This window comes from Culex pipiens, chromosome 3, assembly GCF_016801865.2.
Source record: "Culex pipiens pallens isolate TS chromosome 3, TS_CPP_V2, whole genome shotgun sequence".
NCBI classification, from domain to species: Eukaryota; Metazoa; Arthropoda; class Insecta; order Diptera; family Culicidae; genus Culex; species Culex pipiens.
The window spans coordinates 47,709,161-47,723,521 of NC_068939.1; the positions used below are offsets into that span (position 1 = coordinate 47,709,161).

Consider the following 14,361-nt stretch of genomic DNA (forward strand, 5'->3'; position numbering starts at 1 on the left):
AAATAAACACATTATCTTTTTTTACAAGCGACGAACCGGTTTCTGAAGAAGGCCAAACATTGCCCAAAACGATCGCGCTAAGACATTCTAAAGAGTCGTTTTGAGATGTTTTGATTTGGCTCTAAGGAATTTCTTTGACGTAAAAAGGGAGAATCAAAAAAAGAAGAATGAAAAATAACATGTATCAGGTGACAGCTCATTTGCGTCAAACTTCAATAGAAACAAAGCTGTTCTTTATACATCTTTGCAAGGGAGAATCCAAAATATGAATTTTTGATTGAATCATTTGGAAATTCAAATATTATTGAAATAATATTGGATCAACCTGATTCAACCCTCTACTGTCAATTTTTTTTCAAGAAATTTTATTTTTACCGTGGTCATTTTGAGCAAATTTTGTTCTACGAAAAACTTTACTTCACTTGTTTTATGTTGTTCTTGTTTCATTTTTAGTATTTATATTTGCATTTACCTTCTTCTCTGGTTTAAGCGTTTTCTATTTCATTAGTTATAAGCAATAATCGTTCCAAAATGGATTAAGATTTAACACACAGCTGAAAGGAACTCCAAAACTCTGTTATATACTGCAAATGAACTAATTGTTGCATGATTATTCACTAATAAAACCGAATAGAATTGAATTGATTTTATCTTGTTTTGTTTATGTTTGTTTCTGATAGTACACACAAAAAAATATTTCCGAATGTTACATCATTTATGATGTAACACTTTTGCACGTCATTAAACATTATAAATTTAAATGCAATTTGATGTAAACTTGTAACAAATTATACGTAAAAAAAATGATTTTACGTGTGATTCAACCGTTTTCGTCGAATCTCAAGTTTACATCAACTGAGTTTACATGTGATTATATTTTCCGTGTCGAGTAAATTCATTATTTTCTGTGTGATTGGCTAATACTACCACCTCCTATCACCTTTTGACTATTTAGTTTTTTAATGTTTTTACAGTCACTTTTTATTTATTCATTTTTTTGCGTGTTTTTCACATTTTTCACTCTAGAATGAAACCATTATTATTTAAATTGGTTAAAAATGCTTAGAGACATAGTCTAGTACAATACAAAAATTACTGCATACTTATTTTTACATATAACATCTAGAATATATTAGTGAAAAACACAGCCAAAGTTGACAACAGAAAAAAATCATTTTGAAAACATTGGCAAAGTCACATAAAGGATTTTCAATTTATTTTTTTAACTTATTTTGTATTTTTGGACCACAGATCAAAAATAAACGTAAAACTTCGCGAAAACACTTTTTGGGCATTAAAGGGTTTGTTCAAATGTTAAGAAAAACACATTTTGTTTATCAAATTCACCGTTTGAATTAAACAAAATTGACAAGTATTACTTTACGAAACAAGTGCTGAAAAGTTATACGTTTTATTCAGCCGTTGTATCGAAAAGTCTTACTTTAAATAAGTTATTATTGATAAAGAAAAGTACTCATATTTCAAGTTCTCTGTTATTAATGAAAATGACAAAACATTATTTGAATGAATTCAAAAAAAATATTGAAATTGAAATTCAATGTCAAACTTAAAATATATACAAGGGATTTTAGTATCAAATAAATGTTTTATCATATAAAAAACGTATATCGTATACATTAAAAGACATTTATGGGAACAGGGGTATTGAATATGAATTAATTATTGAAATCGTTTTTATGAAATACTTCATTTTTAGGAAATTATTGTCATACCAGCAAGATAAAAATTTACCAGAGAAGCGATTGGAACTGCATAAATTATAATAAATCAGTCGAATTATAGATATCTTTAATTTTTATTTTGCGAAAAACTATTAAAACCAAGATTTTCTATCTGGAATCAATACTATCTATCATGCAGGAGACTAAATTATATTCATATTGAGCAAATTTGCTGGGTCATAATTATTTTTGTCTTAGAAATAGGCGAATTAGGGGTTTCGTATTTATTTGATCTACACACAACCTCCGGTGGTTGGTCACTTTTTCGTTTGACTCTTTTTAGTTTGCACCCCGTTGGACGAACTGTCAATTTTTACTCGGCGCTCACGCACACTATCAAAACAAACGTTTGGTAGTGTGTGTGAATTCCGTGTAAAAGGGGTGTCAAACTAAAAAGTGACCCCGTTCGATTGATAGTTGGTTTAAACCATAAGGGTTGAGTGTATACGCCAAATTTTCAATTATTTTTATTAATTTTATTGCGATTATTGGAATAAAAAGTTTGCTTGCCGGATGTTTTCAACAGCTGTTCTGAAAAGTCCAAACAATGTCCAATAAAATTGTCAGTTCTCTAATTTTGGGTGATGGACCGACCAGGATTTGATCTCAGATTCTTCTTCTGGTAAAACAAAAGCCGCGGCCATTAGACCACGGTGCCAGCCGATTACCGGCTTCTGACAAAATTCAAATTTATCTTGTTAGGATTACCAGACTTACAAGATTTATCATCAAGCAGATAACGTAATGCGATTAATAAACATTATATCATCCATCAATTAATTACACTAATTAGCATTTCTAGAATTACCTGTGGTGAGAAACGTGACACCCATCTGGTGTGTGTGATGGCACTTTCAAGCTTATTTATTCATCATTAACCCTTGGGTGACATTGCGCCTGCCAGCCAGCTGCGGGATGCTGATTATTCATTGTTTTGTCCGGACTCTGTGTGTCATTCTTTCGTGTGTACATAATATTCAAATCGTGCTGCGATTGAAATCTTTGTCAAAACTGAAGAATCTCACACCTGAGTGGCCAGCCGGCCAAGTATGAATGAGTTTTGTTTTGCAAAGTCATAGATTTACAGTGTTGGAAAACAAAGACTTTTTTTCATTCAAATTAATTGACTTTCAATTTGACGATGACGTGCAGATTCTCACGTTCGCAAAGTATACGAATCTTTGCTCTGACGAGTATAATTCTGGAGTGCTCGTAACTGAGAGAAGTTCTAAATTCCTACCAAATAATGATGGGAAAATGAGCCCACAGTCTGAATGAAGTCTCGTGCGAGTGCAGGTAGTTATACACACAGTTAAGTATACAGACTCAGCGGATCCACTTGTATAAATAGTCTGAACAATGGAATCCGCTGTGTAAAGTTGTGAACGTGGTGGAAAAGGGTCAACATACACACGTGTATGCCCTTGCACCTTGGAACACGAACACGAGCTCGGTGAAGAGCTTCACACCGGTCAGCTGAGCCGAGCTGTTGCAACTACTTCTAAAACAATTAGCCCGGGCAGTGCTGATTTAATTTTAAGGTTGAGGAGAAAATTTTCCGCTGCTTTGCACTTTGATCATTGATTTTAACAATAAAAGTGGGACGAATTCGCCAAATTCTATTTTTTGTTGAACTTATTGTATCCTGGGCAAACAGACGTAAATCTTCTATTTTTAATCAATTTTTTAAACACTTTTTATTAGTTGAATGCAATTGTCAAAAGCACATAAATGAGCTGTGTTGAATTCGAAACTGTCGTGGTGAGTTTCCGAACATTAAAATTTTCCGTTATATTGTTGATTGAAATATATCTAAAGAGATTTACGTCGGTTTGTCTATGGTATAACATTTTTAATGAAATCTGAAAAACTAATTATTTTATTTCTTTACAGATCCTATCAACAATTCTTCCGTGTGTCATGATTTCCCATGCCCAACCCGACAAGGCTACAACATTTTGATTGTGATAATCTAAAAAGAAAGCATCGGATGCAATTTTTAACAAAACAAGTGAATTTTATTTTTAAATGAAAAAAGGTCGACATCCTGATAAAGATAAGAGAAAATTCAAGTGTCATCAAGTGATTCAAGTTAATCCTAAAACCAAGAAGAAATTTCCAAGCGGTGAAACATAACCAACAAATCACGTCACCAACTACCGGTTAACTGGAAGATCAGGAAGATCCCATCACGATGAAGAAGGATCAACGACGGTAACAGTCGTCGTCGTGTGCCATGCAAAGTGGTTGGTGAATGCCAACACGCAACAACGTCTTCATTGTCGTCGGGAGGTGAAGTGAAATTCGACGAAGCCTGTTTAAAAATAAATAAAAGGAAACAAGTGAATTGCTGCAACAGGTGTAAGTTTAACGTGAAAGCAACAAAAAAATAAGAAGAAGAAGAAAAGTGATTGTGAAGGGAATGATAATGTTTTAAAAGTTTTGTGCAACTTAACGAATCCACGAATCAATGGCAGGGAGATAAGGTTGTGACGTGACAGTGCGATCCCACCCCCCACGATATCCGACAACGAACTCAAAGTTCGAATTAGTTGGTAACATCAGGTAGCGGAACAGTCAACCTGCAGAAATGACCATTTCATATTCAGCAGAGGTGCCAAACGGCAGCAATTTCGGATGTTTCTGGCGTATTCTGTGGAAGTAAGTAATTATGCAAGCGACGTAACCTGGGCGAAGACCGCCGTAGACGGTCAGTTATGCGTTTATTTTAAACTCGCGGCAGTGCTGCCAGCTCGGGGCACTTGTCACGTGGAATGTAGTGCGAACAAAAGCTGGCAGCACCGTTCAGTGATGGACAGACACGGAGTTACAGTATTGATTAAGCCATTTGGTGCGATATCAATTTGATGCACGCGCACAAGCTCGGCAGGTCTAATACCAGGTGTCATTCATTGCAAATGACATTTGATTTAGTGTAATAATGAAGTGCACGCACGTGAGACTATTCTTCACGGTTGTTTTAAAGGTGAATACGTGGATTAGGTAATGATTGAAATGTGCTATTTGGATCATTGTTATGCATGATAACTAGTATTACCTATTTATAAAGAAAACATTTTTACATATTTTATATTTCATGAGATTTTGATTTTTTTCAAACATAAGTAGTTCCTTGGAATCAAACTATAAGAGTTTTCAAAACAAATGTTCATTGAATTTGACCATAGGTTTAGCTGAAAAAATAGTTTCAAAATAAAACTGTTAAGATTGCACTTTTTCCAACAAGAAAAGTTTTTAGAATTATTTTGATGTGCTAAGAAGTTTTTTTCGGAATATTTTTTTTTGTTAGGGCCAATATTTAAATAAATGGGTTTTCAAAGTGTTTTTTTTTTCAGCCAAAAAAATGCAACAAAAAAACTATTCTGCGAAATGACCATTCGGCGAACCGAAGTTGTACACGGCTATATGATTTTTTAAGTTTTATACCTATTGGAATTCAATGCCGAGCTTCCGTGGCCGTGAGGTTACGGGTTTCGCCTTGTAAGCGGAAGGTGATGGGTTCGATTCCTGTCTGGCTCGGCAAAGTCAGATCTCTTCAAAGAGTTATTCTACTCACTGGGAATACTGACCGGTAGGGGATGGGTTTCGACTAGCGGCGTGCTGGGTTTCCAATCCAGAGGTCGTGAGTTCGATTCTCGTACCGGGATGATCAGCTGTAAAAAAACACACACCGTGCACAACCAAATGAATTCACGCTTTTAATGTTTAGATGTATTTCAATGTCACAATTTTTACTGAAAATTTGTGAAAAACACAAATCGGAAAAGACGTAAAACTTAAGAAAACATATTTTCGTACACAGTAAAAAAAATCATGGTAAAATTTCATCTAAAAAGGAGTACCTCTTTGATGTCAGAAAAAAGCTTTAATTTTACCTCTAATAATGTGTAAATTTACATCTGGTAGACGCTAGGAAAAAATATCTGTAATCCCAAAAAAATATCAAACCGGCGATAGTTATATCCAGCTTACTAAGTACGCGCCCCAACCCGCACGGCCATCACGCAGCTGTGAAAACTGTACGATCAAAGCCAATGTAGCTCTATGTGTCCCGTACATTGTATATGTACTCTAAAGGGGGATGGCGTCGCTATTTTTAGACCACATTTTCCACTTTTTCTCATCGAAACCGACTACTTTATCGACTTCATTTTGCTGGGCGAGATAGGACGCCGTCTATTTTTAGACGATGACTCAGCACTTTTCCACTCTTGCACTTAAAAAAAACCAGATGGCAGCACGATGTAACGCCACGTCCCTATATGCAGTAAATACAGTAACCAATGTACGGAACACATAGAGCTACATTGGCTTTGATCGTACAGTTTTCACAGCGGCGAGAAGGCCATGCGGGTTGGGGCGCGGACTTAGTAAGCTGGATATAACTATCGCCGGTTTGATATTTTTTTGGGATTACAGATATTTTTTCCTAGCGTCTACCAGATGTAAATTTACACATTATTAGAGGTAAAATTAAAGCTTTTTTCTGACATAAAAGATGTGCTCCTTTTTAGATTAAATTTTACCATGATTTTTTTTACTGTGTAAATTCATTGATAATTTGATAATTAACGGTAATAATGTTTAAAACATTTCGTGATAGTATTTGCCTCATAATATTGAAGGTTGGTCTTGAAATTTGAAAAAAAAATTGTATGTAGAGGGTATGGAACAATAAATGAGGCAATGAGGCTTAAGAAAAAGTAAATACTCACAATATTTATTTAAGCCAATTAAAAAAACCAGATAGTTCTTGGAAGAATTACTCTTCATGAATTACCAGCTATTGTTTTAAAAAGCAAGCACATACAAGTATTTAAATAAATATTGAAAACTATGTATTTTTTCAAATCTTCTCCACCTAAATTTCAATTTAAGGTTTAGTCATTTTAAATGAAAAATTTATATTGAGATAAAAAAAAGTTCAAGGTCATGAATACAAATAATCTTTAATTAAAAAACATCAAATCCATTTTTTTATAACTTCAATAAGCAAATTTTGCTATGCTTTTTGGAAAGTGATAAAGTTAAAATTATTATTGCAATTATCATTTTAAATTAAGTTTGACGGCAAGTTTTAAGACATAATTTTATTTTGACAACTTTTATTTCTAAAATAATCTGATTTAAACATGCAGAGTGTGTAACGTTTAGCACGTGTTTTGAAGGTTTTTGTAATTTTTTGATATCTCAGGATTAAAATCGAGTTTTGGAGATCTGTGAAAGTCAAAAGTTGACGTTCCATCACGATCAACTGCACAATTTTAAGATATTGATTTTAGAGCTATATAAAAATAAGGGTCACGCTAGCTTGTAGTTTCAGCTTTAACGGTGCACATCAACCAGAGCTTTTGCACCCAGATTTTTGTTACAGACATTTTAGTATCTTCAAAACTACGGGTATTATCGAAATATTTTTTTATCCATCCCTAAAGTACTATCCACAAACTAATTTTAAACAAAGTTTGACTAATTTTACAATCCCGTTGTTGCAGAGTTGGGTCCGTAAGTTTGACAATTTTGGAATAAGAAGACAACAACTTCCCTTGTTGCTGTGTATCTTTAAGATAGGATGTTTGACTTGAATATTATTATTTTTCTAAAGCCGCTGTAAATGTTTTTCAAATTCATGTCGTATTTTTTTGGTGCTTTCGGTATGCCATTTTGCATCATCTGTTTGTCCATATAATTTTCCATACAAATTTGGAAACTGTCCATACAAACATCATATATGAAAATTCAAAAATCTGGGTATGGATAAAAACAACACTGAAAAAAAATGTTTTTTGTTGATTTTTCATTTCACTTTTTGTCACTGAAACATGGTTTGCAAAAAAACACAATTTTTATTTTTTTATTTTATGATATGTTTTAGGGGACATCAAATGCAAACATTTCAGAAATTTCCAGAATGTGCAAAAAATCTTTGACCGAGTTACAAATTTCGATCGCAAAAATGTTTCAACTTCATTTTTTTGATGTGAAATTGAATTTATAAACAAAAAGTACTTTAGTGAAATTTTGATAAAGTGAACCGTTTTCAAGTTAAAGTCATTTTTAGGTAACTTTTTTGAAAAAAGCCTCTGTCATTCATTTTTTTAAATAAGTGCTTACGTTTGCCCAAATTTAAAAAAAAAATTTTGAATACCTGAGAAAATTTTCTTTATTTTGCTTTTTTGAACATTTTTGAAACGACCTTTAGTTGCTACGATATTGCCATGCAAAGATTTAAAAACAGGAAAATTTATGTTTTCTAAGCCTCACCCAAACAATCCACCATTTTCTAATGTCGTTATATCAGCAACTAATGTTCCTTTTTTCAATGTTAAAATATGAAACATTCGTGAAATTTTCCGATATTTTTTAATCAAGAATAACATTTCAAAATTGCCAAAAATTCAATATTATGCCTTATTACTTCAAAAGATACACATTTTTGAATTTTCATATATGATTTTTGTATGGAAAGCTGCCAAATTTGTATGGAAAATTATATGCAAAATGGCTTCCTTGGGCATACCGAAGGCACCAAAAATGTTTCAGGCGGATTAAAAAATACAATAAAAAAATAAAATTTAAAAAATAAGACCAATTTCTTAGAGAATTGCTCTGAAACAACTGAAATCAGACTGACCTCACGTATATCATGGACTAAATGCTACTTCCGTTTTACAATGACCAAAACAGACATAAAATGTGCCAAATCAGTGTACAATCACATCCGAAAATATACCAATTCACAAAAAAACCTATGATCAATGTGTCCCAACCGGCAACATTTTTTTCAAACAAACAAAATATATCCAGTTTTTGCTATGCCCGACACTGCAACAAGTGTAATCCTCTGACGCGGGGAAGAAACGTGTTTTTCGACTTAAACAGAGCACCGCTCTGACGTTAACCGACTGCCACGATGCCGACATCGCCAAGTTCAACGTTTTCGTTCGATCTTGACATTCAGAAAGGTTTCGCCGTTTGGTGTGTGGCGGGTTTCCCAACATGCGATCGAAGGACACCCGGCAGGTCTGTTTCGGCTTGAGCCTAGTCAAGTGTGATCGACGCCGAATGCCTTATTTTGAAGCTTGTCACACAGTCGCTCTCTCGCACCGGTCAAACGGGATTCCGACGGGGCCGTCCGGAAGATTGCGATGCCTCGCGATGATCTCGATTTGGACTCGGTTGACGGTTGACCAGATTAGCACCACTTAATCACCGCTGGAAATGTGGATCAAGTGGAGCCAATCTTTGTCATCAATAAACACCTTTTGCGGGATTATTGGTGTTGTGTAAAAAAGGGTGAATCATTTGAAGTCTAATCGGAAGGATGATTTAGTTGCCAATCGAACACGATTTAAGTAACTATTTGAGACTCTGAAAAATTAGATCAGTTTAAAAATAATAATAATGAGGTTTGCTATTTATTGTATAGGTACATCACCAAACGTTTCAAAAAAACCACATAAAATTTACATAAACTCAAACAAATTTGAAATATCACTTTTAATGATATCATCAGCTCAGATCAGTCGTTTCGGTCACGTTACATGACATTTGTGGCTCGCGATCTCGAAACCAATCTAGAATACAAAACAACCCCCTACGGCGACCATTTCAGCAGCAGTTCAGACAGAATACGCTAGTAAACAACACAATAATGAATTTATCAAATGTCATCGCCATCAACTGAGACACACTGCACTCCGCTTAGTCGCTGATAATATTATCATATTATGAGACGTCCAATTCTAATGTGGTTACACACCTGCGGAAGTCCGACTTTGTCAACACCCGGGGTGAACTAAAAACCACATTAGCCACTTTATCGTTGCTTCCAGCAGCTTCCAAACAGGAGTAATTTGATAATTTATTGCTAATTACACCAGACGGGGCCGCGCCCAGTTCACACGTACAGGTGACCCAGCCAACCAACGACAACTTGGCTGAGGCTAGTTAACTGGAGATTGCTAATCTATCAAGGGATCGATGCCGCTCGGTAGCGTCAGTAAGTGACTTTAGACATCATTAGGAAGTATGATGGATTAGCTCGGAAATACCCTGAAAGCAAGTAGAATAAAGTGATTTTTTTAAAGAAGCTTTTGAAAATTAAAATTTTTCATTCTTCTCTAGCCTACCCAATAATTATCTAACTAGAACACATTCACTATATGAGCTTCACATTGCAACAAAGCTATCATCAACACATCCATTGTTCCTTTGGGTCTTATTGAATCAACAGATTGGTTCTACATCAAGTTTTATCGCTTTCAGAATGAATCTTGTTCCCCTCCCCCCCAATTGACGTCGACAGCATCTTGCTGGTTTTATGAATTGCAAATCCATGCAACGTAATGCTGATTAACTGCCAGTTGTTGCTACTACTACTGCTGCCGTAATATTTATGGTTACATCACTCAACTATGCTACGGTCGTGAAGCATTCAAGTGTGATTAACTTTTAAGATTACCTTCAACTTGGTATCAACCACATTTTTTAAACTTTATTTGCGTTTTCAATTTCCTTCAATATATTCAACCGTACAACACGAGTTCACACTGTAACGTTGCAACAACGACAAATGACACACAGGAAAGGGTATGGCATGTGGGGTAGCACAGCGTCAGAAGCGCGTTCTCTATGAAAACTTAAAGCCAAGTGGCAGTCAAAGACTAATGAGCTCTCAGCAAGAGTCTTGCTAGAAGACGATTGATATTATACCTGATTCAATTTGATTAGAATGATTGAAACGCATTTGTTGAACTGAACAAAAAATGTACAGTCCAGACTCGATTATCCGAAGTTTCGATTATCCAAAGTTCGATTATCCGAAGGTTTGTATGGGACTTCGGATAATCGAATCACGAACAAAAACTTTTTTTTCGTTTTTTTCTTTTTCTTGTTTTAAACATAAAATTTGAGTTCTGCAACCCCATTTTAGTCAAATTTGAATAGTTGATTGCCTATTAAATAATAAAATGCATATTTTCAATATTTCAATACCGCCATATTGGCCGCCATCTTGGATTTAAAAGTTTTAAATCACTTTAACGTAGTTTAGGGGCCATACATAAGCTCAACAACAAAAAAATAGGCATTGAAAAAAAGTTTTTTTTTGTGATTCGATTATCCGAAGTTTTGATTATCCGAAGTTAAATTTGTCCAAGCCTTCGGATAATCGAGTCTGGACTGTATTAGAAAATCAATAATCAATAAAAATAATTAATTCCATGAACCAAATGTTTCAAATTTACACATGTATTAGATCGATATTAAACCTACTAAATCTATAACTAACTAGCTCAACCACACAATAGCAATTTCAGTAACATTAATTTTCATCACACCCAGCATTAAGTGTTCATAATTTTAGTCAAGTTTAGTTGAGATGTCAGTCGAAAACTTTTCTCAAACATTGTAAAAATTCCATTTTACAAACACAGCAACAAAATTCGATGGTAAAATTTTGAGAATGCACTCATTTCTTATTACATGCGAAATTTACAGATTTTTGTCACACAAAAACATATTTCCTAAATTGTATGGATCTTTTTTTCAATGCTACTAAAAAAAATAGTATAAACATGTTTTTTAAGTTGAAAAACAGCAAAAAATTGCTAAAACAAATTAAAGCAATGGTTATATTTATTATTTATGATAACTTAAAATGCTGACAGTAAAGTCTATAGTAAAAAAACCTAATATTTTAGGAAAAATACCTTTAATTGTTATTGACCAATTAATTAACGAATGTTCAGAAAATTTGTGATGACAGAAAACCCAAAAGCAGAGAAAGTTTCCACGATCATGAACATTAAATGGGTTCTTATATTGGAGAACTTATCAAAACAAACTAAAATGGACCAGAAGAGAAATTTAATCCACATTTAACAACATTTAACCAACATTATTTTAACTTATTATTGACTTATCATTGTATTTTTTTGATTTTGAAGAAACTTTTTCTATCGATTCATTTTGTCTAAATCAGCAAAATTGCATCATTGATTTTTCCATACAAAATTGGGTTCTTTCTATAGAAGTGCTTTGAAAATATTCGAAATTCCGTATCTAGAAAAGATTTATAATCGATTTGGTATCTTCGGCATAATTGCAAGTGCAAGGCTTTCATGTTTTTTCTTTCGCATCACAAAAACTAGCTTTTGACAAACTTTACCGCCTGTTTCCTTTTGTGATATGTTCTAGTGGACAGAAAGTGCCAACTTTTGAGCTATTGATTAGAACGGACGTTTCTATTTGAGATCTTTTTTCTGAAAAAAAATATTTGAATGGTTTTTTTTTTCTTTTCAAACCTCTTAAAAATGTTCCAAAAAAAAGTACTTATTTTTTTTCAAAAATCATTTTTGGTTGTTAAACCAATCGAATCATGCTTTCGAAAGAACTTATGTGAAATTATGGTTAGGTTTACTGTTATAGTGACCATCCTCGTTCATATCTGAAAAATACATTTTTAAAACAGCTGACAATATCCTCTACTATTTTATTTTTCTAACATTGTTTGCCAACTGGGTGTAGCCTTTTAAAGAATAAAAAATAGAAAACATGTTATTTTTTAAGTGCTAGACAAATAGACCAATAGCCCATATTATCCATCGACGATATCTGGGCCGGGAAAAGGGGGGCCTCCCCGAATTGTTTGAAGACATATGAGAGAGAGGAATGAAGAAGAAACAGAAGCAGAAAATTTCGTTTTCAAGCCCCCCATACCAAAATTCTGTCTTCGTCCTTAGACGATATCTAGGAAACTTTTGGTCCGATTTGTAATATAAAAAAAATTAACCTCTGCACCCAGAACTGGGCATCGGCATACGAAAGGATAAAGAACACGATTCGGTAGTAAAATGGTACTGTGTGCGGACGGAGAGGATAAATTTCGAAACTACCGAGAGTACTTTACTCATGGGTTCATCCTTAAAAAAAGTTCATCTATCAAAAAAAAGTACCGGTACCGAGACTCGAACCCAAGACCTTCGGCATATTGAACCGTGCCTTTGCCGTATGGGCCACCATGGTTCGGTGACTAAGTGGCGGACATTTGTCCATGTAAGCCACTCATAGGATGAACTGTTCCAATGAACGAATGAACACGCGAGAGGACTATACTCTCGCAAAATAGCACTTTCCTCACGTTTCTTTTCGTGAGGACTATCCCCTCGTTCTTTAACTTTGGGTGTGTGATATTTTCTCTTCACATTGAAAAAATAATAATTCAGCAATTTCAAAATCATGACATTTACGACTAACATGTTTAAAGGGATTAAAACTGATAATTTCGTCTTCTTGAAATGTTAGTCATGATTTTCAACTTCTGAGAAAAAAAAATTTCTTACACCCAAAGTTAAAGATCGTTCGGATAGTCCTCCCGAAAAGAAACGTGAGGAAAGTACTATTTTGCGAGAGTATAGACCTCTCGCGTGTTCATTCGTTCATTGAAACTGTTCATCCCATTGAGTGGCTTATATGGACAAATGACCGCCACTTAGTCACCGAACCATGGTGGCCCATACGGCAAAGGCGCGGTTAAATAATCCGAAGGTCTTGGGTTCGATTCTCAGTACCGGTAATTTGTTTTTGATAGATGAACTTTTTTGGAAAATGAACCCATGAGTAAAGTACTCTCGGTAATTTCGGGATTTATCCTCTCCGTCCGCACACAGTACCATTTTACTACCGAACCGTGCTCTTTATCCTCTCGTATGCCGATGCCCAGTTTTGGGTGTAGAGATAAAAAGTCTCCCGAGTTTTTATTCCATAGACACTACTTAAACAAAAAGAAAAAAAAATGCCTTGACACTTGTATCACCAACGGGGTCAAAACTTACGCGAAGCACCAAGGGGGTCAAAAAAGTTGGAAATGCAACTTCATCCGGCTGTATCTCGGCGAAAACTCAACCGATTTGGATTATTCTTGTTGCATTCGATCCGGAAGGATGTCAAGAATCACCTAAAACAAGGTAGATCCAAAACAAATGCGTCTACCCTAAGTTATAATGAAAAAGGCATTTCCAACTTTTTTCCAAGTGTTCAAAGAGCCCGTGAAGTTGAATTCCCAACTTTTTTGACCCCGTTGGGGCTACAAGTGTTAAAAATAAGTGTAACATACAATGGTGCACATGATCAAAATTAATTAAGCATCCAAAATTAATATTTGAAGAAAAAAATTAGGATTTTTTTATATTTTTCAAAATTACTATTTCTTTCATAACTCGGATGCAATTAAAAACTTCAGTCTTGCTTCAGTCAATTAAACTTGATGCTGCCATTTTTGGCCTTCCACAAATCAAAAATGAAAAAAAGTCGAAGGGGGTAAAGTTTTTCTAAATCTAGTATTTACATAAGAATGTTAAATAAATAAAAAAAAAATTACCAGGTGTTTTTATTTGTGAAAAATCTTAATCATTACTTTCAACTTTGCCTTGATACCAAATCGATAAAAAAAACTCTTCTCCAAATAAAAAATAAAACAATATGAAATCCACATTTTTGCGAAAAGCTAGATAATTGTTCAGCTTTAATGTTCTGGAAAAATTCCGGATCTTACCATTATTATTGCCCAGTTTCATGTCAACAAAAACCGTCATAA

The 14,361-nt window shown here is 34.3% G+C and overlaps 1 protein-coding gene across 1 annotated transcript in view; it reads left to right on the top strand.

The window, feature by feature from the left end:
* LOC120412592 (bestrophin-2) overlaps nt 1–14,361 on the top strand; it is a 53,424-nt gene that overhangs the window by 20,269 nt on the left and 18,794 nt on the right. The window contains exon 2 of the mRNA XM_039573122.2: nt 3,636–4,403. Within this exon, the coding sequence (XP_039429056.1) occupies nt 4,333–4,403 (71 nt within the window). The 5' untranslated portion in view covers nt 3,636–4,332. The remainder of the gene's footprint in view (nt 1–3,635; nt 4,404–14,361) is intronic.